The following is a 26840-nucleotide window of genomic DNA, read 5'->3' on the forward strand; positions in this document are numbered from 1 at the left end:
TGGCTCAAAAGGTTGCTGGTGTTGCTCAAAAACAGGAAAAGTACAATTGAATGCTCAAGTTATTTTTTTGGTTACTAATTTTTTTGTGCGATTTTGTGTGACTGTGACTGTGTGTGTGTGTGTGTGTGTGTTCACCCAACTTCCAGTGAGCTGAACAGGAATCGTATTCGTCAGGTGGAAGGTCTGACCTTCCAGGGTCTATCCAGCCTGGAGGTGCTCAAGCTTCAGAGGAACAATATTAGCAAGCTGACAGACGGGGCCTTCTGGGACTTGGCCAAGATGAAAGTCCTGTATGTAGAACACTCACTGTCAATATTAGTGCATTCTTATTTTTTTAACTTGGTTGATCTGTGCCAGTTTTGCTCGGGAACAAGTACAGATATCTGCTACTGTGTTTCATACTTTCCATTACTATTAAAGAAAGGGCATTACCTCAGCTGCTTTTGGGGCTGACATATAAGAAAAAGTTGGTCATGCTGTCATTTTGTATCACTTTGCTACAGTAGATACAGCCTGGAAGGAATGGTGGTTATAACTCTCATACACTGTCAGAACCTCTCCCGCCAACACAGCTAATGTGTCACAATATTGATTAAAGTCAACATCACGTGTGATTCTCTGAAAAGCTTAACATTTCTCAACTCAGTAGTCTGGGAAAAAAAGATATTGGACACTTTTTTTTCTTCAGAGCAGTTGTTGCCCAAAGTAGGAGAACCTGGAGTTGTTAACGAACGATAATCCCTATATTGCGATCAGTTTGTGTACCAACTGGCATGTAAAGATGCTCAAATTCTGAGTTGTGAACTTGTCATGAGAAAAAGTTACCCACAATGACCCTGATAATACAAATATACCCTTATGTTGACCTGCACAGTCATTTGGACTACAACAGCCTGGTGGAGGTGAACAGTGGCTCCCTGTATGGACTGATCTCCTTGCAGCAGCTCTTCCTCAGCAACAACTCCATTGCCCGCATCAACGCTGACGGGTGGAAGTTCTGCCAGAAGCTTAGGGAGCTGTGAGTAGCACCATTTAAATTTGCCTCTGTACTCCGCTGTCCTCCCATATTGTACCAATTGACATTCAAATATCAGCACACAGTGATCCAATTTGCCAAACACAAAATAATAACTGCCATTGAAGGTACTGTAATCCCTTTTTTAATCAGTGCTGTTTTTTTTTTAAACCAAACCAATTTCATGGGTCATTTGCCAAGCTAAAATGAAAAAGTTCACCTTTAAGTTCAGAAGTTTTATCTTCTTGTCCCCTCTCATTCTTGTCCTTCGATCCACATACCATGTCCTTGTCCTATAGCCTGAAAACTCAGCCGTTCTCCTCCCCACATCTCATATCCTCATACCTTAACAAGGGTTAAATAACTGTGTTTAAACACTCAATGCGCTACTCTATTCTCAGGGTAAGCCTGTTTATCCCATAATTAGAGTTGGGCTTGACAGTACTTAAGCCCCTCAACAAGAGTTTTTGTATTCAGGTCTGAGGCATGGGAGGCTTTGCCAAACCGGTGTTTAATCCTCCCCCGGTTATGCTGTAGTAATTATACTGAAACATCACCCACACAGCCTCTATTTAAAAAATTAGGAGTCATTACTGAGAGTATTTCAGATTCTTTTGACATGCGTGTCGCTGCTGTGCTGCTGTGAAGTGTCGTTCTCAGGTGAGGTGCTACTACATTTCTCATCATGTAGGCTAACTGAGACCCCTGTACTCACTTATGGGTGACTATCTGGAGAGACGAAGAGAAAGACATATCACTCTCGAGTTAGTTTACATATACATATGACAGATGCCTCCTCAGTCCCTTAATGTTGCATCATTCCTTCTCCCTGGGCTAGACGCTGTGAATGCTGGGCAATATGGAAAATGTTATCTCCATAATAATCGGGAATTACATGATCTCAATATTTATCATGGTGCATATGCTTACATATATGCAAGAACTCCATGTTTAAGAATTCAACTGAGGTTCATTCTGTTCAACTGTTATGGTAATGTAACATCTGTCTTGCTAATGCAAAGTTTAAAATCAAACCAAATCTAGTTTTGAAATAACACTCCCTCAGATAAACTACATGGCCAAAAGTACGTGGAAGGGGTGTCCTCGGTTGTGGACACCCCTTCTAATTAGTGCGTTTGGCTATTTCAGCCACCCACATTGCTAACAGAAGCATAAAATCAGGCATACAGCCATGCAATCTCCATAGACAAACTTTGGAATGGATCGTACTGCAGAGCTCAGTGACATTCAGCGTGGCACTAGTCAGTTGGACAAATTTCTGCCCTACTAGAACTGCCCCAGTCAACTGCAAGTTCTGTTATTGTGAAGTGGAAACGTATTGGATCAATAACAGCACAGATGCGAAGCAGTAGAACACACAAGCTCACAGAATAGGTTGTCAAGTGCTGAAGCGCATAGCACCTAAAACATCTTCTGTCCTTGGTTGCAACACTCACTACTGAATTCCGAACTGCCTCTGGGAGCAATATTGGCACAAGGACTGTTCATGGGGACCTCCAAGGCCGAGCAGTCGCACACAAGCCTAAGATCACCATGTGCAATGCCAAGGGCGGGCTAGAGTAGTGTAAAGCACCACCGCCATTGGACTCTGGAGTACTGGAAACATGTTCTCTGGAGTGATTAATCATGCTCCATGATCTGGTAGTCTGATGGACCAATCTCGATTTGGCAGATTCCAGGAGAACGCTACCTGCCCGAATGCATATTGCCAACTATAATATTTGGTGGAGGAGGAATAATGGTATTGGGCTGTTTTTCATGGATTGTGCTAGGCCCGTTAGTTCCAGTGAGGGGAAATCTTTATGCTTACAATGACATTCTAGTGAATTGTGTGGTTCCAACTTTGTAGCAACAGTTTGGGGGAGGCCCTCTCCTGCCTCCCCCCCATTTCTCCCCAAATGTATCCGGCCAATTACCCCACTCTTCCGAGCTGTCCCGGGTGTGATGTTTGGTTGTCAACATACTTTTGGCCATGTAGTGTAGTTCAGAACTTATTTTATGAGAAAGGCATTAGAGATAGATGTAATAGATTCAATTACGATATGATGATATCCAAATTTCATCCCAGTACCATACCACTGAATTACAATAAATGATAATATTGAATTATTGTGGGCCCTTGTCACCGGTTATATGGTTTTTACTATCAAGGGTCATGAGGGATCCTTTGGATAGAGAGAGACGACCTGTCTTCATGAGAAGCCAGTTATTGCATTCCAAATGGGCTAGACTGATCTGACAATCAAAAAGAATCTCCAAACATGGTTGCTCTACCAGGACCAAGGCCTGGCCCAAGAGTCCAGCCACACGGGCCATATAGAGGGCAATAATATCACAACAACCCATGTTTCCAATATAGTTTTCTCTCTGTATCTTTCTCTTGGGCAGCTGCTCAATATGTACCTATTTAGGTGGATTTGGGACTATTAACATCATAGAACCAGCCTGCATTTGTGGATGGTGATGCTGAGAGTATGAGATCATAAATGGGATTTGATAGTGGAGACTAAACTTCTGCATAATGAGGATGAGAGCAGTAAAAAAAGAGGGCAAATTGTTGACCGTTGTATCCCTATGACTCTGTCAGACCATAAAATTATATTTGGTTTGCAAGGCAGTTAAATGCCTTGTTAAAGCTCAACTTTCAGTTGCTGGCATGGAGGTGATCACAGCATTCTTATGCAAAAATATACTTGATGTAAAAGTGGTAGAGCGATGGCAGCTAAAAATTTCAAGATGTAATTTTTTAGCATATGGTCTAAGACCTGTGACATTAATAATATGGTAGTAATGTGGTTAGTTACATCAGTATCTGACAAATTGCAGTGATACCAACAGTTCCACATGTGCAAGAATTTAGATAGGATAATGTCAAGATAAAGGGACTGTAACAAATTAACTACAGATTTCCATACTTTTAAACTGTGGCAAACTGCACAGAAATTCACTCTTGGCAAGCCACCTACTTAACCACAACATTTGCCACCTGAGTCCCTTAAAAATTTAGGGAGCACTCCCTAAATGGAATGGCAGGCCCACTTAAGGTGAATTATTAGCAGCCCAAGTCATTTTCTTCTTTTTTAACAGCTATTTTGACCACTGCGGTGAAGAATTTATTTAAACCTAGCATTTCTCACTAAGGCAGCTTAAAGCAATTTAAAAAATTGTTTATTGTGTCTTACCACTAAGACACAATAGCTTTTTTCCCATCCAAATGAATTGTAAATGTTAAGCAAAATTTTGAAAAGTTGATAAAAGAAAATGTGAATTACTGTTTATCTTCTATAAACTGGTGTTTAAAAAAACTACTTTATTATTAAAGACTACATTATCAAAACAGGGGCAACAATGATTGCTTAGCAGCAACAGCTGACAACTACCAGTAAATGCTAAACTCAGGAGAGAAGGGTGTCCGGGTAGCATGGCAGTCTATTCTGTTGCCTACCAACATGAGGGATCGCCGGTTCGAATCCCTGTGTTAGCTCCGGCTTAGTCAGGTGTCCATACAGACACAGTTGGCCATGTCTGTGGGTGGGAAGCCGGATGTGGGTATATGTCCTGATCGCTGCACTAGCGCCTCCTCTGGTCAGTCGGGGCGCCTGTTCGGGAGGGAGGGGGAACTGGGGGGAATAGCGTGATCCTCCCACATGCTACATCCCCCTGGCGAAACTCCTCACTGTCAGGTGAAAAGAAGTGACTGGTGACTCCACATGTATCAGAGGAGGCATTAGAAAGGGAGAGAGCTGCAGCCCTCCCCAGATCGGCAGAGGGGGTGGAGCAACGACCGGGGCAGATCGGAAAATAGAATAATTGGCCAAGTACAATTGGGGAGAAAAGGGGGGAAAGTCCAAAAAAAAAAAAAACCTCAGGAGAGAATAGATATTTTTCAGTACGTACCTGTACTTGCCATTGGAGGAGCTGTCGTCTTAGGTGTATGTCAGCTGTTCCTGGCCATATTCTATGCTGTTCGATGAAGACGCTGAAGAAATGCAGTAGCAAATATTTTAATGGCTAAAGCCACTCCAATGCAACATACCCTGTTTTTTATTTGAAATAACATAAGGAAAATTTGAATTCCGTTTTCTGTCAAACATATCGCATAGTTTCACTGTCCATCACGACATGACTATGCTGTCATCATTTATTCAAAAAATCTGTTCCCATCACAAGACAAAAAACAAAAAAAACCCCACATTAATGGCACCATACCTAATGCTATCAAGCACTTAGAGCAATTTAGTAAACTACAGTGACCACATTTCTTTGCATGCTTGACCCAGGACATGGAGTCAGTAGTTCTTTCAGTTTCCAGTTTCTTGGAGGGGATGATGCTGTCACCCAACAGCACCGTAACATAACACTAATTTAGCATCATTTCAGCAAAACTCCATCAAGATACATTTTACATTGTATGCTATAACTGACATATGTTTGATCTTGACCCATACATAATTTGAAGAGTGACAGAATATTCTCCAAGGGTTTACCATATGCCCAATGAGGCTTATAAATGGAATTTAGTAAGACATGTGATGTTTTAATTGAGAATCCATTTCCTACACATGAAACAGTAAGGACTGCCATCGAGCTCGGAGGTCTGCTAAGCCTATCCTCTCGTTTAACATCTTGTGGTGAAGCGAAAAAAGAAAAAGTGCCATGGAAAAACACATCAGCGTCAAGCAAATCGACACTGAATCAGCCATGAAATTCAGTATAATGATGTCTCAAGTTACCTCAGTGTTCTGCCAACCTGTCATCCCCTTCCAGACCTCACACAGAACATTTCTCTCTCTCTCTCCTCCCATTTTTTCTTTTCTCTGTGTACATCTGTTTCTGTCCTTTTTTTCTTTTTCTTTTTTTGTCTTCCTCTGTTTCTGTCTGTCTCTCTCTCCAGGAATCTGTCGTACAACAACTTGACTCGTCTAGACGAGGGCAGTCTGGCTGTACTGGGGGACCTCCACACCCTCCGTCTGGGCCACAACTTTATCAGCCACATCACCGAGGGAGCCTTTAGGGGCCTCAAGGCCCTTCGTGTCCTGTAAGTCTCTCCACCCCACCCCAACCCCCATCTGAAAAACACACATACTCACACACTGACTTCCCCCAACTGCTTTAAAGGGCTACAAAAGACAATGGTTGTACCCTGGGTAGTGATAAGGCCATGATGTGTCAGTCGAGAGCAGAGAAAACTGAGAGGGTTTAATGTTGGTTTTGCTTATGTGGTATGTGATATGGGCTCGCGTAGTCCCTCTGGGGTTGGGGTTGGTTGTTTCATTTTTAGGCCAGTACTTTGAGCTCATGCATTCTCGTTTATTCATTCTTTTTAATGCATTTGTTGATTTTCTTTTTTCTTTTTTGACGGGGCGCACATGTATCCATCCCTTTTGTCATGGAGTCTGTGGCAACATGTTTTTGTTGGTGTTGTTGTGTACTTCTTTTTGTCTTTCTTTTTTTTTTTAATTTCAGCCATTGCTTTCTAAGAAACTCGTACACACCTGTGCTCTATGCCGCTTAACTCCCCAGACATCATCACCTGTGTTTGTGAACAGTGAAAAACAGAATGGAAGGATTTCCCCCTCCAAGTTCCACCCTTTCCACAAAAAGCCCGGACAGGCCCGAGGAATGAAAAGGGGGGAATGAAAGAAAGTATGGGGAGAAAGGCTTGGGGAGGGGGTGTTTGGTTCCTAATCAAAGGTCTTCTTGGCTGTACCCCGTCCCAGGGAGGGAGCCAGAGAAAAGAGTCTTGCCTGTGCTCGCTAGACAAGATCTTTCTCACAGTAGGGTGACAAGCCAAGGCACATACAGGCCTTTCTCTGCTGGCACACAGGGTGCTAGCTAGCAACGAAGGAGGAGAGAAAAGAGAGGGGGTAGGTTGGGGTGGGAGAGGTCTACTTGTGAGAGAAAGAGGCCCTCCGTTTTGCTTCCATCTCTCATCCTTCTCGCTTTTTCTTTCTTTCTTTCTTTTATGTCTGGTTTGTTTTCTTGTCTTTACCCTTTTCTGTTCTTTAGTTCTCCTGAAGCTATTCTCGTATCTCCTAAATTCCCCAGCAGTCAGTCAGTCTCTGTGGCTGTCTCGTCTTTCCCCATTTCTACCAACTGTCTCTCCCTTCTTCTCTTCGTCTTTGAGGCAAGCCTAATCAAATCAATGGAGGGGAGGACAGGCACAGCCTGGGCCCTGAAAGGGAGCCGGGGGCAGCTTTAATTGGGCCCGCGCTGCTGGTTGTGCTGGCATGGGGCTGGAGCCCGCGCTGGGGTGTGAAAGCTCCGGGCCGGCCAGCCTGCCCTCTAATTCAGCCACGGGGGCTGCTGGCTCACTGGGGCCCCCTCCCTGTCCCTGGTCCCTTGCTCCATGGCCCCCACCACTGGCCCTCCTTTAACAAGGCAACAACCATTCACATCCATCCAGCCAGAAAGAGTAGGAAATTGGCAGCCCCATACCCTGTATAACTAAGAGGCCAGGGGAGGCTGAAAAGAACTGGAGGGGATGATGGAAGGATTGGAAAGTTGAGGGAGAAGGGAAAGAGGGCATTATTTTGGGGGGTGGGGGGCTGGGGGGTATGACTGACCATCAACCTCAAAGGCCCTTCTCAGATTTGAAAGAGTCTTTTAACGGCTCAGGAGACAAAGCATGCGCTAGAGCAGCAACCGGAGCTCCTTTGTCTGTTGTTTTTGTTTTTCTTTTTGATTACTTGCAGAGGGGGTGGGTTGGAGGTTCCTCCATAGCAATGACTTCACTTTTCGGAGGTTACACACTGGCCCTGCAAAGAAAAGCAAATTAGGTGCATTCAACAAGTGTTTGAAAACCTTCTAGCATACTCAAAGAAGGCTTTTTCCCCCTCTTTTTCTTTCATTTCATCTCTATTGTATCTTTGCCTAGCCATGGCTGTGCTCTGTCCCTAACCTCATTAAGGGTTTTTTTGGCCATGCTGGACCTGCCACCATCAGACGCGCAGACCCAACTGTCTGGCTCCCACAAGGCATTGTGTGCCAGCCAATCCCTCCATGCCGTCATGAATTATACATGTGTTTGCCTGGGCCGAGATTCGCTGCTCTACACGCGTGCACACATACACATAGGTACACATACTGCCTCACACTGCTGTGCACACTCGTCCTCCACCCCCTCAAAGGAAAGAATCTGCTTGGTTGGCAGAGCAGAGCAGTGGAGAGAGGCTGCTGTTGAGGCCAGGTGCAGAGGGGAGGAGAGGGGAATAGAGGCAAGGAGGGAGTGTGGGTAAAGGGGTAACCCGTGACTTCCAGACCAGCCTCTGCCAAGGCCATGAAACGCTTCAGCGCTGGCAGACCATGTTCCTCCCTCCTCTCTCTCCTCTCTCACCCACTCTCCCTCTCAATCTCTCTTACGCCCCTCTTTTCTCTCTTTCTCCACAGGGAGCTGGACCATAACGACATCTCAGGCACAATAGAAGACACCAACGGGGCCTTCTCTGGACTAGACAGCCTCAATAAGCTGTGAGTATCTCCACTTGGCGATTAGTTTTTTTTTCCATCTTTCACTGGCTCTCTCTGTCATCTCCTGCCTTCCCCACTCAGCCCCCTGCCCCCCTTTCCAGACTTGCCATTGGTTTTCGGGCCCTTTCTCCTGTGTTCTTTGAATGCTGACACTCAGAGAAATGTTTTCTTAGCTCGCTCACTTCCAAAAGCCCCCCCCCCCCCGGATCCCAACTCACCATCCACTGTCAGCAAAGTTTAGTTGGGCTGAGACTAGAGCCATTAAGTACAACACTGTCTGAGTTACCTCTGTTTTGGAGCTCGTTAGAATTGTGGTTAAGCTTCATTGTAATTTTTCCAAAGACGGGTTCAGTTTGGTGTAAAAGTTGGGAGATTAAGTTGATCAATGTACAGTGGATCCAGAAACCTTCACTTTTCCCTCATTTTTATACGTTACAGCCATACCCTAAAATGGGTTAAAAAATTCTCATCAATCTACACACAATAATTCATAATGACAAAGCAAAAACAGGGTTTTTACAATTTTTTCCGAATAGATTAAAAATAAAAAAACTAAAGGTCACATGTGCATAAGTATATGAGATAAGAGATCCTTTACCCAGTACTTTGTTGAAGCACCCTTGGCAGCAATTACAGCAACAAGTCTTTGGAGTATGACATTACAAGCTTGGCAGTCCTGAATTTGGGGATCTTCTCCCATTCGTCTCTGCAGAACCCCTCAACCTTTGCCAGATTGGATGGGAAGCATAGTTTTGCCACTATTTTCAGGTGTCCCCAAAGATGTTCAATTGGGTTCAAGTCTGAGCTCTGGCTGGGCCACTCAAGGACATTCACAGACTTGTCCCGAATCCACTCCTGTGTTGTCGCCACTGTTTGCTTAGGGTTGTTGTGTTGTAGGAAGGTGAACCCTCACTCCAGCCTGAGGTCCTGAGTGCTCTTGAGCAGGTTATCGTCAATGATCTCTCAGTCCTTTGATCTGTTCATCTTTCTCCTGATCCTGACAAGCTTCCTAGTCTCTGCTGCTGGAAAAACATCACCACAGCATGATGCTTCCACCACCATGCTTCACTTTAGGGAGGGTATTGTCCAGGTGATTAGGGGTGCTTGCTTTCCTCCAGATGTAACGGTTGGCATTCAGGCCAAAGAGTTCGCTCTTGGTGTCATCAGACCATATAATCTTGTTTCTCGTGGCCTGAGAGTCCTTTAGGTGCCTTTTGGCAAACTCCAAGCGGCTTTCATATGCCTTCTACTGAGGATTGACTTCCATCTGGCTGCTCTATCATAATGTACTGATTGCTGGATTGCTGACGAGATTGTTGTCCTGGCAGGTTCTCCCATCCCCACAGAGGACCTCTGGAGTTTTGTCAGAGTGGTGATCAGGTTCTTGGTCACCTCCCTGACTAAAGTCCTTCTCCCCCGTTTGCTCAATTTAGCTGATTAGCCAGCTGTAGGAAGAATCTTGGTGGATCCAAAATTCTTTAATTTAAGAATGATGGAAGCAACTGTGTTCATCTGGACCTTCAAAGCTGCAGATAGTTTTCAATACCCTTCCCCAGATCTGTGTCTCAATACGATCCTGTCTCAGAGGTCTACGAACAGTTCCTTTGACCTCATGGCTTGGTATTTGCTCAGACATTCACTGCCAACTGCCTGGCCTTACATAGACAGATATGTGCCTTTCCAAATCATGTCCAATCGATTGAATTTACCACAGGTGGACTTAAATCAAGTTGTAGAAACATCTCAAGGATGATCAATGGAAATGGGATGTACCTGAGCTCAATTTATAATGTCATAGCAAAGGGTCTGAATGCTTATGCACATGATTTTTTTTATTGTTTTTTTTATAAATGTGGTAAAAATGTAAAAAACTGTTTTTGCATCATCATTATGGAGTATTATATGTAGATTTATGGGGGGGGGTGAATTTAATCCATTTTAGTGTAGGGTTTTACGTATCAAAATGAGGAAAAAGTGAAGGGGTCTGAATACGTTCTGAATCCACTGTCTAGCTATCTAGCTAGTTTTTATTTAGTTATTTATTTACCCATTCATTCATTACAATTGCCTGTCAGTTAACATTCTCATTAAATTAGCGCGTAAAAGGTTTAATGTTAAACTTGAGTGAGCTGATAAACAATCACAAAAATGTAGGCTCGGGTATTCAGTGGCCCTTTGCAATCATCAGTCTGCGAGATGAAAAGATGATGTCCGGCCAAGATGGTTCCCAGTGTGAGAGCTGCTGAAAGGGAAAAGAGGAGCGAAAGAGAGGGCTTTTTTTTTTCAAGACCAGCAGGAGATTGGTCTTCAGTAAGCTTGATTTTATCCTTCCACCAGCCATGCTTTCACTGCTCGCCTCCCCTCCCTCCGTTGCGGACTCTGTGGGTAAGCGTTGAGAGAGGGTGAAATTGAAGGACAGGCTCGGTCATCAACATCAAACGCCTCATAGGCCCCGCCCTTTGACCCTGCCCCTTTTGTCACAACAGCGGCGGAAGCAGCTCGCTGCATCTTCTTAGCACTGGGGCTGAAGTCACACACACACACACACACACACACACACACACACACACACACACACACACACACACACACTTCGTGAAGCAACCAACCCATGGGAAAAAGAGATGCAGGAGAGAGGGAGTGAGTCGGGGTGTGACGGATCAAAGTGTCCTTCACACATCCATTGTCCCCTCCAAAGCGATTAGTGAATATCCCCACGCTGGGGGACAGTGGGTGTTTATGCTTTAAACCGGCTGCATAATTGGCCTCTTGCATAATTGACTAACACACCTGTTTTCACTTCTCCTCAGACAAAGTAGAAAGAAAGATTAAAAAAAAGGGTTTAGCATTCAATTTAAGCCTAGGTGAAAGCCTTCTCATATAAGACAACATTGAATCGCAGATGGATCGGGGCATATTTCAGATTTAAGGAAAAAGGTTGAATTTGTCGTTGTATTGTTAAGTTATCAGGGGGTTGAGTAGGTGTGATTAATTTGAACTAGAAGAAGACAGGTTGTGATTTGGAGTGGTTATTGGCTCAAGCCAAGTGCCCCCCCCCCCGCCCCAAACAGGAAAAAAAATAAAGGCTACTGTCCTGCATAGAGAAGCTGCTGGAAACGTCTTCTTCTCGGCGAAAACACCGAGATTGAGAACAGGGCTGCAGCTAACAACTATTTTGATAGCCAATTAATATGTCAATTGTTTCTTTGCTTAATTGATAATTGATGATTCGGATTAACACACAAAAAAGCACATTTTATTTCCACCACTTTATTCAAAAAACAAAATATTATTCGAAATTGACAATATTAACACAAATAACAGTCCTAAATGTATGCTATACATGTGAAAAAGATGTATGCTTTTTTTTTAATAAGGTGCACAAAAACAGGTATTTTTCACATGGTTGAATGGACCCGAGCTGTTAAAATAATAATGAATTATAAATACAAATGTAAAACACAAACTGTTAACAGGCATTGTTGCATCAAATAGCTTTAACAACAATATAATTTCAGTAACACTTTCTCACACACACACACCCTCTCTCTCTTACTACAGGAAATTTGCATTGCAATGCAAAAATGTTAGCGTGTCCACATGCTCCTGGCTAAGGCCAGCTCCCTTCTTAGAGATTTGACTTAACAGACCATTCACGCTGGATCGTGAGCAAACGCTGGCCGTTATGTCGATAAACGAGAAGAACTACCTGCTGTGAGACGAACAATTCTTCACTTCAAAACACAACACATCCCATAGGTCTAAACGTGTTTAATTAAGATTTTGTACTTACGGGCGTTCAGGTTGCGTGGCGGTCTATTCTGTTGCCTACCAACATGGGGCTCGCCAGTTTGAGTCCCCGTGTTACCTCCGGCTTGGTCGGGCATCCCTACAGACACAATTGGCCGTGTCTGCGGGTGGGAGGCCAAATGCGGGTGTGTGTCCTGGTCACTGCACTAGCACCCCCTCTGGTTGATCAGGACGCCTGTTCGGGGGGGGGCTGGGGGGAATAGCGTGATCCTCCCACATGCTGCGTCCCCCTGGTGAAACTCCACACTGTCAGGTGAAAAGAAGTGGCTGGCGACTCCACATGTATCAAAGGAGGCATGTGGTAGTCTGCAGCCCTCCCCGGATTGGCAGGAGTGTGGTAATTGGCCAAGTACAATTGGGAAGAAGAAAGAAAGAAAAGAAAAGAAGAAAAAAAAATGGGGGTAAAAAAAAACATTTTTTTATCGTACTTACGCTGCTGTTGAGCCCGTCATCCATGGCTCCAACATGTTTTTGTTTCAGGCGTTCTCTCATTACCGTAGTGCTCCTGTGCCATGCAAGATCGGTTTTACATAGTTTGCACCTATGTGAAGCGCTCCCATAGATGATTTTGGTCAAACAGTGGGTTTTTTTTCCCCCTTAAAGTGACGTGGCCAGCAACACAGCGCCCACCAACATAAACCCACCGAATCAATAATAAAATTCGTGACCGGCTATTTTTTTATGGCATTTTATTAATTTCATCGATTCGTTGTTGCAACCCTAATTGAGAATGGCTTTTTGTTGACTTTTCTTTTACACTGAATTACTGAAAAACATGACATATTTTCAGGAGAAAGTTTTTTTTTTCCCATTTTTATAAACTTAAGGAATTTAAGGAAACCAGTGGAAATTGATATCAGTGATCCACCCACCACACACACACACACACACTGGATTGTGTGGGGAATTGCTCAGACATTGAGCTCTGTTCAGCTAGTCATGTCTCTGCTTCCTGTGATGGCTAAAGGTAGAGAGTAAGGATGTGTACTGACCTTTGAAGAGCAGCTAGGATGAAGACCTCAAGTCAGGGGGACTACCTAGCTTATTTTCCTTGCCCAAAACTGGCTGTAACTTGTGCACGTTTGCACTTGCACATGCGCAAATAGACATATGCCTGCACAAACCACTGCCCCACCCATCATCGCTGTTAAATTCTAATAAAGATAAAAGCAGTCTTTGAAGAGCAAGCCCAGGCTGCCCCTCCCCTTCCAATCTCCCTCACTATGCCTCCTAACTAATCTCCGCACAGTTCAGATTTCCAATACCTCAATCCCCTTGCTCTTATCAGATTCAGCCTCGCTAATTGTACCCTTCTCTCTCTCTCTCTCTCTCTCTCTCTCTCTCTCTCTCTCTCTCTCTCTCTCTCTCTCTCTCTCTCTCCCTCGCTCGCTCTCTCTCTCTCTCTCTCTCTCTCTCTCTCTCTCTCTCTCTCTCTCTCTCTCTCTCTCTCTCTCTCTCTCTCTCTCTCTCTCTCTCTCTCTCTCTCTCTCTCTCTCTCTCTCTCTCTCTCTCTCTCTCTCCCTCTCAATCCAACCCCACCTCTCTGTCCCTCCACTCTTTCTCTCCTTGTCTCCCCATCTATCGGCACCCTTGATGTTTGGAAACGGCAGCACTCTGTTTGGAAACAAGATCAAGTCGGTGGCCAAGAAAACCTTCTCTGGACTGGAGACCCTGGAGCACCTGTAAGTATCCCGCAAAGCTTGGCGTCCCCCCCACCCCCACCCCTCTTTCCCTCCCAGCCAACCCCCTCTTCCCTCCCAGCCGGACCAAGTTAGAAAGGGAGAGAGCGAGCGCTTGGGCCCAAGTGTCTGGCCGCTGCCAAGAGTAGCTGGCGTAGATGGGGCTGCTAGCAATTTAATAGCGTCTTTGTAAAAGGAGAAGACAGGGTCTTTTGCGAGGGCCCAGCTGCTTCCTTCTTGTTAGCCTAGCACAGGTTCAACTTTGGCCTTTTTTCCTGCCTCTGCAAGGGAAAAAAGTTATTGAGCATATGCTCAGTTTCGTAGGAGAAATGGAATTCCTATAAGCTTTTTCACAGAGCTTGGAGTGGGTGGGGTTGGGGGGGGGGTGAGTGATTGAAAATCCGGCGTTTATCTTCAGTCATACATGCCTTGGTCTTTCCACCTTGTTTAAAAGTATAATCTTTGGTAATAAAAGTTATGTGTGTGTATGTGTGTGCTTATGTGCATGCATATGTCTGCATGCGTGTGTGTGTGTGTGTGTGTGTGTGTGTGTGTGTGTGTGTGTGTGTGTGTGTGTGTGTGTGTGTGTGTGGCACAGCTAATGACCCATCATTTCATTCCCTGACAGGAACCTGGGAGATAATGCCATCCGTTCCATCCAGCCCGAGGCCTTTAGTAAGATGAAGACCCTCAAGACTCTGTGAGTTAACGCCCACACTCACATGTGCACACACATATGCAAAGTATAGATAATAAATGTGCTCATACAATACACATACACAAGTCAGGAGAACATGCTGCATGAATGTATACATCCCCACACATGCCTTGACGCATAAATGCAGATTGAAATACATACTCCCTCAGTTCTCCTGGCATCCACACACACTCTGCCTGTTCTCAGACACACGTGGATTCAGTTACACTCTCACACTCACTCAGTGGAAATTATTTTTTTCCGTGATATTGCGACATTTGATACACACCACAGTACTTATAATATTGGTCCGCAAAGGAAACGCATCAGAACCTAAACCTTCCCTCCTCTTTGATCCTCCCTCTACAACCCCATCTTTCCATTTGCCTTCTCTTCTCCTCTCTTCTCTCCAGTCTCATCCAAAGTGACAGTTTCCTGTGTGACTGCCAGCTCCACTGGCTGCCGGAATGGTTAGTGACGCGGGGTCTGCAGACTGGCGTTGATGCCACCTGTGCCCACCCAGAGAGTCTTAAGGGCACGAGCATCTTCCAGGCTCCGCCTGAGAGCTTTGTGTGTGGTGAGTTGTGTGTCTTGGTATGTGTATGTGTGTGAATCCCATGAGGGTGCACGTGGTTTGTGCAAAAGCACAGGTGGTCCATATTGTCAGTTCTGTGCTATATGATTGTATACATTCTCACGTTTTTATTTGTATATTGTTTTTGTTTTATGTTAGAGCAGCACTCAAATATAATGTATGTTCCACATGTGCCTATTACGTCTTATATATATAAAGCAAAAGTGTATGTATGTTCGCTTAAAACTCCAGAAATACTCATTGAGAACAAAAAGAAAGTTATCTTTAGAATCAACACTTTCCAATGATTGCACAGTTCGAGAAATATTTCAGAAACCAAGTAAAACATTTGATTTATTTGAGAAATTGAGTTTACTTTGTGGTGATTTGCGGTGGCAGCGGCAGATTTGCAGTGATTAATACACACATTGGCAAAGAAGCTTGATGAATGGATTGAAAATTATGATATATGATGATTTTCGTTGATAAGATTCATTTATTTGACATTCATTTATCACATGTATCATATCATAAGTTATCCTATATTTCATCATCGCTTATATCGTAAAGATCCGATCGTGTTGGTTGTTTTGGTGAGTACATTTTCCCCGGGCAACGCCAGTTACCTCTGCTAATTCAGTTACATATAGAGGAACAATAACAGGCACCCATCAAGTAAACGTTTGTACTGGTGCATTTGACATCAATGAAATGGCATTTTGTGTTATCGCTAAACCTATTTTTGACTCGTTTTTTCTTTACCTCTTCCCCTCTTTTCCTTAATATCCCCCCCAACTCCCCCCCACTTGCCTTTCATCTTGTTTTTCTTCCACCCTTCCTTCTGCCCTCCTTCCTTCCTTCCCTCAACATCTCTTCCGCTCCTTCCTTGCCCATCTCACGCTTCTCTTACTCTTGATCCCACCTCCCTTTCCATCTCCCTTTTCCAGATGATCTCCCTAAGCCCCAGATCACCCTCCATCCAGAGAGCACAGTGACAGTCCTGGGCAGTGACGTGCGTCTCACATGTACGGCGGCCAGCAGCAGTTCGTCCCCTATGACTTTTGCTTGGCGCAAGGACCAGGAGCTCCTGCGCCACGCTGAGACTGAGAACTATACCCATGTGCGTGCTCACCAACACGGGGGTATGTCCGAGGTGCCGGGAGCCAGCGGCGGTGCTGTTGGTGGCATGATGGAGTACACCACCATCCTGCATCTGCGTCACGTCACCTTTGTCCATGAGGGGCGCTACCAGTGCATCATCACAAATCACTTTGGCTCCTCCTACTCCAGTAAGGCTCGGCTCACCGTCAATGGTAGGTTTGCTTGTCTTGGAAATTTAAAGGGAACTTTAAGGGATTATATGGTGATAGTCAACATAATGTATCGTAAAATAATACTTAAGTTATGCTACTTTCTTGAGTTGTAGGAATCACTAGTTGTCTAATTTTTTTATAAATTCTTAGAAGTGGAGGCATTGTATAAAACATGCACAGAGAAGGATATATGTGTCTACTGACATGTTATTGAGAAGATTTATTTCCGAACAATAATGTGCTTGTTGACAGTACACTCAGCCAAGTTTCTCTAAATCCATTCAATAGAACAAGCAATTAAGGTTATAGTGCCCTTACTGAGCTCTTGTCCCCCACTTAGATGAAGTCCATTCTCTCGCTCTCTGTTTTCCCATCTCTCTGGATGGAATTTGGAACAAATTGATTTAGCTGCATGTCAGCACTGACAGAGGGCCCGTCACTTCCATTATCTGTCATTCTGCCTCTCTGTAGACAGAGAGTCATTATCTGGAGTGTGGTTCCCTACCTAACCATGTACGGAATCCCCAAATCTACCGTTCTTCTCCTCTCAATGGTGTAAAGAAACAAGAATTGCATGTTGTTTGCCCACACATATGTCCCTCCTGCCTCTGTTGTGTATGTGTGCACACATGCTAGGGAGTTGAATGCTGTTTAACAAGCAAGGTTGATCTTATTCAGTCTGATAACACTGTGTCCCCCTCCCCATTTCTGCCAGTGCTCCCTTCATTTGTGAAGACCCCTAGGGACAGCACCATCCGCACGGGCCACAGAGCCCGGCTGGAGTGCGCCGCTGAGGGACACCCGGCGCCCCAGATTGCCTGGCAGAAAGATGGGGGCACGGACTTCCCTGCTGCAAGAGAACGTCGCATGCACGTCATGCCTGATGATGACGTCTTCTTCATCATGGACGTCAAGCCTGAGGACATGGGCGTGTACAGCTGCACCGCCAAGAACACAGCGGGCACCATCTCCGCAAATGCAACCCTCACAGTGCTAGGTGAGAGCCGGGTCCAAAACTGCAAGACCACACACACCGACATCCTGCTCTTGGTTATATGTCATTTAGAACTACATTCACAATAGTTGGTTCCCACTGAGTGATGTGATCAGTCCAAACAGGGTTATATAGACTTGCACATAGTTTGCCTATTTATAACTTGAGCTCAGTTAAATACAATTTTGATAATTCCCCACATGTCCAAAAATGAGCACTGGTAAATAACTCGGTGTTCAATTGGGAATTGGTCAGCCCCAGGCTGTAGAATGAATAGCTTTATATTTTTCTTTACTCAGCAGCTGTGGCCTTGCCACAGGTCAGGGGCCAAAGGTTATGGATGGGGTCAAAGGGGGATTGTGGGTGGGTTGGTCTCATAGAGGGGTGTTTGTTAGGCATTTTTGAATCCCCTCTTCCCCACACTGCAAGAAGGACAGTCCCCAGTGCTTCCAGTTAATTGACTGTGTTGAATCAAATGAATATCAGACCTGGCCTCATACAAACATCTCCTCACTAAGATCATCTTGATCCATCATATTTTTAATTAACACAGAAAATCTTACTGATCTCAGCTGCTACAAATGCGCTGGGAAAGACTATGAAATGAACTGTCTCGAAAGCATCTAAAGAGCTTCATAAGCAGGGGTTAAAGTAATCTTAGTCCAACCCCCACTCAAGTGTTTATATTTCACACAGTCAGACCAATAGGTTCTGCATGTCGGCAGCAGATTTGCACAACACAATGGAGAGTTTTAATGAGAGTTTTGTCTATCCCACACAGCAGTTATTATGTAGAGCTAATTCACTTGGCTATGTAAAAACACTTAAGCAAGCAACTGCGGCTGAGGAATGAATTGGTGATGTTTGGATTTAGAAGCTGGTGGGGGTTAGGGGTAGGGGGATGTGTTTGTACGTGTGCATGAGGGGCTCCCGTCTGAAAAGGAATAGCGGGAGCAGAAATGAGGGTGAAGTGGATGCAAGAATGGCAGAGGAGTGGGGGGAAGGTAGAGAGAATGGTTTGAGTTAGAAAACACGGGGAGGGGGGATTGATGAAGAGGGAGAAAGTATTGAGAGGGAGACTGAAGCGGGTTAAGTGAGATCTCTTAATCTGTGCATGTCCTACTGTGAGGGGAAGTGCCTGTCTGAGAGCAGAAGCCTACCTCAGCATGCACGCACACACACCCGCGAGTTCAATGTGCTCCATTCACTAGTACCTAACGTTGCCAGGGAGACACAAAAAAACATTTGTTCTGAGCGTTTTTTCTTTATAATTTGCGAAAACAAAAGAGAAACTCAACAATGCAAACATGCAATACTTGAATGTACAACAGCGTTTTTTTGGCATTTATTACATTCATTCGGCAGTGACAGTGAAAGGCAAGACAGGAAATGGGAGAGCGAGAAGGTGGTATGACATGCAAGAAAAGTTGCTGGCTGGATTCGAACCGGCAACAGTTGCGACCGTGTGGCCATGTGATATGCGCTGTAACCATTCGGCTACAGAGGCACCCCTATACAACAGGGTTAACAACATTCGCAGTTTATTAAATTCATTAAATTCTGTGATAAAAAAGCAAACAAAATGTATTATTTATGGTATTCATTGTGTATGTATCATTGATATGTACATTGTTGGTGTAAATCTTCATGAGTCCTTCACCGCTGGTCCAAGCTACTGAGCGAATCTATCATGGCAAGGACACAGTCATAATGTCAAAACAAAGCTGAAAGGGAAACTTAGCTTGTTTTCCATCAAAAGAATCAGCTTCGCTGTTGAATAGAGAGGAAACAGTCAAGAGTGTGAAACAGAATATGAAATATTCCCAAAACCTTGAAGAGTTCATTCAGGACCTGGACAGCAGGACTGAGATATGTAGTACCACCACAGTTCAAAATTTGGAGATGGTAACAATAAAATGAAATAGAAACTGACTTTTCAATTCAAATCACTGCATCCTCTTGCCCACAGAAACCCCCCACCTTGCCCAGGACTTGGAAGACCGCAGTGTGGTCGTGGGAGACACAGTGGCCTTGCAATGTAAAGCCCTGGGCAGCCCCCCGCCCCGCATCACCTGGCTCCGCAACGACCAACCCCTGCGCCCCTCCGACCGACACCACTTCACCCCGGGAAACCAGCTGCTGGTGATCGGCTCTGCCACTGTGGAGGACGCAGGCCGCTACACCTGCCTGATGTCCAACACCCTGGGCACTGAGCGTGCCCATAGTCAGCTAGTGGTGATCAGCCAGAGCCCCTGCACGGTACCGTCAGGCCCCAGTACGGTCACAATAGGTATCATAGTCATCGCCGTTGTGACCAGCATTGTGGTGACCTCACTGGTGTGGGTGTGCATCATCTACCAGACCAGGAAGAAGAGCGAGGAGTGCAGCGTCACCAACACTGGTGAGTCAGGTTTGCATGTTGGAGCTAGGTTTTCTGTTCGTAAGTTAATCTCTGTTTTTAGATATTTTTTTGTGACTCATTAGTTTGAGTGGGGTTTCTGTTGTGACAGGGTAATATGTCCACTTAACGTGACTCTGTATGGTTGCGTTAAGATGTACATTTTCAGCCGCCATCATAAAACCCAATAAGAAGAGAGCGATGTCTGGTCTAGGGTTCCAGCGCCCTGGTTCTGATTCCCCCCTTTTTAATTATTGTGCTTCCACATTCCCCACAGATGAGACTATCGTTCCCCCCGATGTGCCGAGCTACCTGTCCTCCCAGGGTACGCTGTCTGAGAGGCAGGACGTGTGTATCAGGGTGGAGGCCAGCAGTGGACCCCAGCCCAATGGGCACATAGACACTACAGGTACCAGACAGCTCTGTCTCAGTTCGCTCTCCCAAATGTTTGGGCACCCAAACAAGTTCTTCTCGTTTCCCATGACTCTAATTGCTGCATTGCGTAATGATGAAAAGAGCTTCACTGTTGGCGAATGCCTGCCTAACCTCAGAAATAATCAGAGCAGACATGCTAACCGCACTGTTAACATATTTGGGTTTTTTTTTCTCTCTCACTATAAGTCGTCTCTTGTTTTGCTTCTCAGTTCACCCCTCTCTTTCTCTTTCCAGGTTTTGATGGGGCAGTCGTGTGCACGGACTGTATGGAGAACGATAACTACTCTAAAGACCCCGACTACCTGACACATGGCTTCGATCCTGTTATGGGCTTAGAGTACCAGCAGCATTCCCTCCCTCAACACCACCCTCACTCTCACCCAGAGGACCACCGCGATGCAGCGCTCTTCTGTAGCCGAGCCGCCGATGGAATCCGAGGGGACATTCACGGGTCTGCGCTCCCTAACAACCACAACACGTCACAACAGAATCACAATAGAAGAGGTAAGAGGATGCCTTCAGAAGCCTTTTTGATATATCATGGACTTGAAGTGAATCCTTGTACAGGTTACCGAGATATTAAGCAAAAAATGTATTAGTAAATTATTTGTGATAGGCTCTAACTCTTCAGTGTTTGGTGGGTGAAGGCTTTTTGCCTGGCTGTTTCGTAAAATGAGTAACAAATGTTTAGTCACAGATTTTACCGGCAGCAATCTCAAAACACCCACGTAATGAATTCAAGCCAGTCCAGGTTTTCCTTTAAGGCTGTTTTTCATGTTATAAAAGTTTGTTTTGGTATCAGTCAATATCACAGGGAGCTGTTGAAACGCTGTCAATGAAACTTTGTCAGGGCGAGGCATTTCGTAAAGAGATGTTGACTGATTGACTCATATACTTATACTCAATATTTGACTGTCATAGTTGAAAGCCTGATGCCCCTGGGAATACTGCCCATCCCTCCACTCTTAAAAACTGAAAAAAAATCTTCATTTTTGCTCCTTCCATACTCAATGGGTAGCATGTCTAGACCTGCTCTGGGATTCAGCCTCTTTTGGCATGGAATGATCTCAGAGGTATCGCCTTCAGAATACTGAGTCTCACCTCCGCATGTCAACGTTAGCAGTATGCACCTTCATTCCATCGCCTCAATAGCCTAAAGCTGCATGTATTCCTGTCTAGATGTGTGTACGCCTTGTCACTGATGTGGCATGTCTCTTCTTTTTCCTCCCCTCCCTTCCCTTCCCTGCATTCCTTCTCTCTCTCTCAGGTTCGTCGATGAACAGAGCAGCACAAACAAAAGCGCGCTCACCGCCACAGGAGGAGTCCTTCCACAAGCCAGTTAAGCTGGTCGGGGGGATCAGCAACAGCTTGGACAGTGACTGTGAACCTGAGCTCAGACAAACTCTGCTGTCCAATGGACATACTCTTAGAGCCTCTCAGGATGAGAACGCCCCCCTAAGGAGGGCCAGCGACTAGCAGGCTCCCCCATCCCCAAAATAAGCCCAAAATATGGACTCACAATAGCTGAGCAGACTTTCGTTGCACTGGGAACTGAACTGCTACCTCAAATCGAGGCGAATGTCCTTGACGCCCCATACATTTGGACGGAAGGGGGAGGGTGGGTAGAGGGTGTAAGGGCAATCCGGAGTTTGAAGGCGGAGCTTTTGTGGGTGGCGTCCCATCTGAGCGTATCGGCTGTATATAGTTAAAACCTTCCTCTGGGAGGTGACCAATTGAAATTATAGCTCCAAATAATGTGACTTGCATTTGAAGCATGCAAATGTAGGGAATATTGTACAGTACGTTTGTGTGGAGGGGTAAAAGAGAAATCTAGCTTTGGACATTTGACTGTACATAAGAGTTTTCTTATATATTATATATTATATAACTTTTACAAAAGAGTATTGAATTTATTCTGTGCATGACAAAGAAAGGAGTGATTTTTTTTTTCAACAAACAAAACTTCTTCAGCTTTTACCAACCTCAGCTGTGGTGCCTTATTGCATGATCAAAGAAAATTCAAGAAACAACTATAGCCAATATCAAGACCTTTTTTTTGAGAAAGGGAAACGGTACGCCTCTTTCCTGTTCTACAGAAACACTTTATTGCACTTGAATGTCTTGACAAATGCTGCCAATCATGGCCTTATAGAAACCTGGTTCACATCCACTGCTATTGTATGAAGGAAGAGCTTTGATTTAAATTATTTTGGTACGTCAGATGGTGCAAGATGAGATATTTGGGGAATGAATTAGAACATTTTCAAGCACTTTTTTTTAATGCCTCTGAAGCGAGTTCTGGATTTGCGGTTTATGTATGAAATACCTGCCAAATGGAATGCAGCAACCTTCACTTGTCTTTGTGAGGAGACACCACTTATCTTGAAATTGTCGTGTTGCCAGTATGTACCGATTAAGGCTCTTCCAACTGTTTCTAGATACACCCAAGTTACTGGAAAAGCTGCTGTGATATTCTTTGTCCTTCAATTCCAATTGGGTTTTGTTATTTGGCCAAAACAAATCTGACTTTGGCACACATTTACTACCAGATGTGGTCCATCCAAGACTTGTTACTCCTGTTATTTTTAGCTGTAAGGGTAACCAACCAAGCTGTAAAAGGGAACGACTTATCTTTTTCTCAGTATGAACACAGGAGGACACTTGGCCTACATCCTAATTCACCACTTTTATTCCCAAATCTAGAGTTAAGTGCGCTTGAACACTGGGATGGTGCCATTTAATTGACCTAATGCGTCATCACTCTTCTCATGCTTTTAGAGCTCTACAAAAGCAAAGGAGTAATTTGGGAATGTGTTTTTGATGTGTCCAATTGTGTTGCTGCTGTAATGTGCCTCAACATCTACACTCACGCATTCACATAGAAAACAAGTGATGGCCAGTATTAAGACTTTTGTCAGATCACCCAATGGGCGGAATGCTGTAATAGCTCATCACTACGGTACATTGTTCTATTTGAGGGAACGATTGGCACAACTTGATTCTGTGAACATTTGGGAAGCTTGTGAAATCTGCTCCAACCAAACCCACAAGATAATGCAGTTGATGCTCACCTGGCCGTCACAGTCCCTGGACACACTGGATCTCAAGGCACAGCAGATGTTTGAGATAGTAACATTGTTGGATGCATGCATGTGTTTTGCCATGGTGCTGTTGTCCGTATTGTATACTGTTACCAGCGGCCTTATCAAGGTCAGCAGGAGGCCTTTGATTAGGTCTGGTTGGACCCTTCTGGGGGGCTGAATTTGCCAGCAAGACCAATCAGAGGTCCCCAATAGGAAAGTGATCCCAGTGTGTCCAGGTAAAAGGGACATACAAGAGTTAGGTGCAGTCCATGGTCTGAGTAATTTATTGACATATACTGTCTAACCATTATACCAATATCAAAGCTAAAACATTGAAGTGTCTAATAAAATCACATTTTGCTATTATGTGGAGTGTGTGTGTATGTGTGTGTGTGTCCATTGTCTATACCTTATACATGGGCTGATATGATAATGTATCAGTTTAGCAGCATGGCAAAAGGAATTAGGGTTTTTCTGGATAATAGCATCTTAAACAGCCGACTTAGCATTCATCATTGCTCCCACTGTCATGGTGGATATGGAAAAGCCATTAATTCGAACGGGATGCATACAGACATGAAATCCAAAGACCTTGAGCTTCAAAGAAACAAAGTAGCTTCTGCCCGGACTACAAACACTCAAGGCTAATCTCCTAACCAGCATTGTCTCCTCGCTCCCTAAGCTCCAAAGACAGCAGACATATTTCTACTGCTAGCTGTTTGAAATACATTATTGAGTCAGGGCTGAGTGAGGGTCAGTAGCTGGCCAGAATGTGCATTCCAGATGGACGTTTGTCCAAAGATGATTGACATGCCCCTGGCCCTGGCCTCCACCAATCACACGCCAGTCATTGTTGTCCAGCAGCCTAGTGACAGGCAGAGTGACAAACATTCCCACCTGTGAGACCATCCATCTCTCCGTGTCTTTGACAGGATTCACTTAGTCTTCAGCTTACCCCCACACGTAGCCCTCACGGACACCACTGGGCTTATTCAAAGAACAAAATGATGGAGGGAAAATGGTACTATTGCATCCACCTTTTCTTTTCTTTTTTTAATACTATCACAACACAAAAAATGACTCACAATGGCTGTCAAATGGGGAGAATAGAGAGAAAAAGTGTGACACATGTACATAGTACTTTTGCTATAACTAGGACTCACTGTTGTCTACCTTTTCTACTTCATACATATTTCATTCTAAAATATAACCACATAATATAACCACAGCCCAACGCATAGCGGTTATATAAATACCAAATACACACAGAATTTGTCCAAGGCAGGGCTAAATAAAACTTTCATAAAACAAGCTTTATTTTAGTGAATCCTCCATTCTTGAAGCCATTTTTCAGTAATAAAATTAAAGCTTTTGCAGGTGGAGCTCAGAGATGCTCTACGGGATTGTTAAAATAGCGAGATATGCCTGTTCCTCTCCCCAGTGGGTCTGTAACACAGGTGGCTTGGCTCACCATTGACTTTACTGTACAGCAGTGGAAAAAAATATGGGATGGACGTTGTGCTGATCTAAATGTTGAATCGGTCCACAGCTAAACCATCTAGAGAACACTTGGAAAAAGAACCGTGAGTTACCCGGGGGTGACCCAAGTAATCGCCTCACAGCCATTAAGTATAAAAGAAAGGACAGTCTTCAATAGTCATTATTCATTTGACCTCACATAAATGATTCATACAGTAGAGACTGTAAAAGACTGCAAGTGCTTTCATAGGACGGGGTGCTGGGATCCATTTAAAAACAAAACACACACAAAAAAAACCAACTCATTGGTACTGTTAAATAAATGCAATCCTGGACTGTTAAACCCAATCTGCAGTACACTGATGAGCAGGAATGCAGAGCCTTGGGTAATGTGATCTGGGGGATGGATGACTCTCCCTTGAGCACCAGGTGTCCTCGCTCCTCAGGCCCCAACAAAGAGGCCTGGGTTGGGTGTGGACAGCACATGGGTCCTACTTTGGGCGATGGGTGGGGGCGGGGGAGGGGTTGCTGCGGGGGACAAGGGTGCTGCTTCTAGAGATGCTTCTCTCCCTCTGTTCCGGCTCAAACTTGGGGCGGGGAGGCCTGGTGCTAGAGCAGGGTGCGGTGGACCTTCTCGTACGCTCCTAAGAAGATAAAACCACCCATGCTGATGAAGATCACCCTTGGTACACTGCCCGCAAACAGACTGCAGAGAAATAAGAGAAAGAAAGAAATGTGGGTTTACAAGTACACCGCTTTCCTCTATGTCCATTTAGAAACGCTGAATAATGGCTGTAGCAGCAATACAGTGGGCATTTCTCACGTGTCACTTCAGTGATCTGTGTGTGTGTGTGTGTGTGTGTGTGTGTGTGTGTGTGTGTGTGTGTGTGTGTGTGTGTGTGTGTGTGTGTGTGTGTGTGTGTGTGTGTGATTTAGGATTGACTGAAGCGGGTGTGGGGGGACTGTTTTGTGTACAGGGTCATAGGGAGCAAGTGGGGAATGAGGCCTCAGAGGAGAGGGCACATGAAGCTGCTTCAGAGTAAGAGGGCTCCAAAGGCCAATTCATACTTTCCGCATCCGCAAGGGTCCGCGTGACGTAAATGTAATCGTTTGCCCATGTCCACGAGGGGCTGTGCATGGACCCCTTGGTGGACATCCGTGCACAGCCCAAATTTTTGTGACTATTCGGACTGTGCACGTAGCAAGCGCAACGACTGCGTGTGCTCCAGATCTTTGTGCGAGGAGATCCGCCGTTACCCATATTAATACAATTCGTCTTTGAAAGAATAAAAAGACAGCGAAATTAAATGTGATACCTATGATGCGTCAACATGTGACATGTATGATAAAGAATAATTATCTGGGTAAGGACGGATGCTTCTTCTTGATTTTTATGGCTGTTGGCAAACAAGGTTAGGGTGCATTACTGCCACCATCTGGAGTGGAGTGTGGATTGGGAAATGTGCATGCGTGGAACGCCAGACTGACACCGCCCCTCAACAGTAGTGTGCGTCCGCGCAACCGGTATAAATCCACAGCTGTACGCGGACACGAAACGCAGAAAGCATGTCCGAGCCAAGAGAGGCGGTCATGGTAGGTGAGGTCAGATGAGAGCCCGTTGATGTCGGCGGGTCAGAGGATGTGACGGGCCATGAGAGCAGACCAGTCTCCCAAACCTCAACCCCGACCCTGCTCTACGCAGCTGTTTTTGGGATTAGGCCTCAACCACCCCTCGAGTCTCCCTGGAGCTCTTGATTTAACACCCCCCCCATACACACACACACACACACACACACACACACACACTTCCCCCTCTTTGCATGACTGATGGCCAGATGACATCCACCCAACCCTCCATGTATTCCAGTTTCT

At 45.0% G+C, this 26840-nt stretch overlaps 2 protein-coding genes across 2 annotated transcripts in view; one reads left to right on the forward strand and one right to left on the reverse strand.

Annotated features, from left to right (window-relative positions):
- lrig1 (leucine-rich repeats and immunoglobulin-like domains 1) overlaps positions 1 to 24531 on the forward strand; it is a 58261-nt gene extending 33730 nt beyond the window's left edge. The window contains exons 6-18 of the mRNA XM_056272970.1: positions 147 to 290; positions 875 to 1018; positions 5931 to 6074; positions 8426 to 8506; positions 13927 to 13998; positions 14624 to 14695; positions 15106 to 15269; positions 16214 to 16579; positions 17295 to 17576; positions 19543 to 19974; positions 20249 to 20380; positions 20641 to 20910; positions 21674 to 24531. Of these exons, the coding sequence (XP_056128945.1) occupies positions 147 to 290; positions 875 to 1018; positions 5931 to 6074; positions 8426 to 8506; positions 13927 to 13998; positions 14624 to 14695; positions 15106 to 15269; positions 16214 to 16579; positions 17295 to 17576; positions 19543 to 19974; positions 20249 to 20380; positions 20641 to 20910; positions 21674 to 21882 (2512 nt within the window). The 3' untranslated portion in view covers positions 21883 to 24531. The remainder of the gene's footprint in view (positions 1 to 146; positions 291 to 874; positions 1019 to 5930; positions 6075 to 8425; positions 8507 to 13926; positions 13999 to 14623; positions 14696 to 15105; positions 15270 to 16213; positions 16580 to 17294; positions 17577 to 19542; positions 19975 to 20248; positions 20381 to 20640; positions 20911 to 21673) is intronic.
- The window catches only part of slc25a26 (solute carrier family 25 member 26), a 64462-nt gene continuing 62151 nt past the window's right edge, over positions 24530 to 26840 (reverse strand). Inside the window, exon 10 of the mRNA XM_056272971.1 lies at positions 24530 to 25674. Within this exon, the coding sequence (XP_056128946.1) occupies positions 25578 to 25674 (97 nt within the window). The 3' untranslated portion in view covers positions 24530 to 25577. The remainder of the gene's footprint in view (positions 25675 to 26840) is intronic.

This window comes from Lampris incognitus, chromosome 2 (genome assembly GCF_029633865.1).
Source record: "Lampris incognitus isolate fLamInc1 chromosome 2, fLamInc1.hap2, whole genome shotgun sequence".
Classification (NCBI taxonomy): domain Eukaryota; kingdom Metazoa; phylum Chordata; class Actinopteri; order Lampriformes; family Lampridae; genus Lampris; species Lampris incognitus.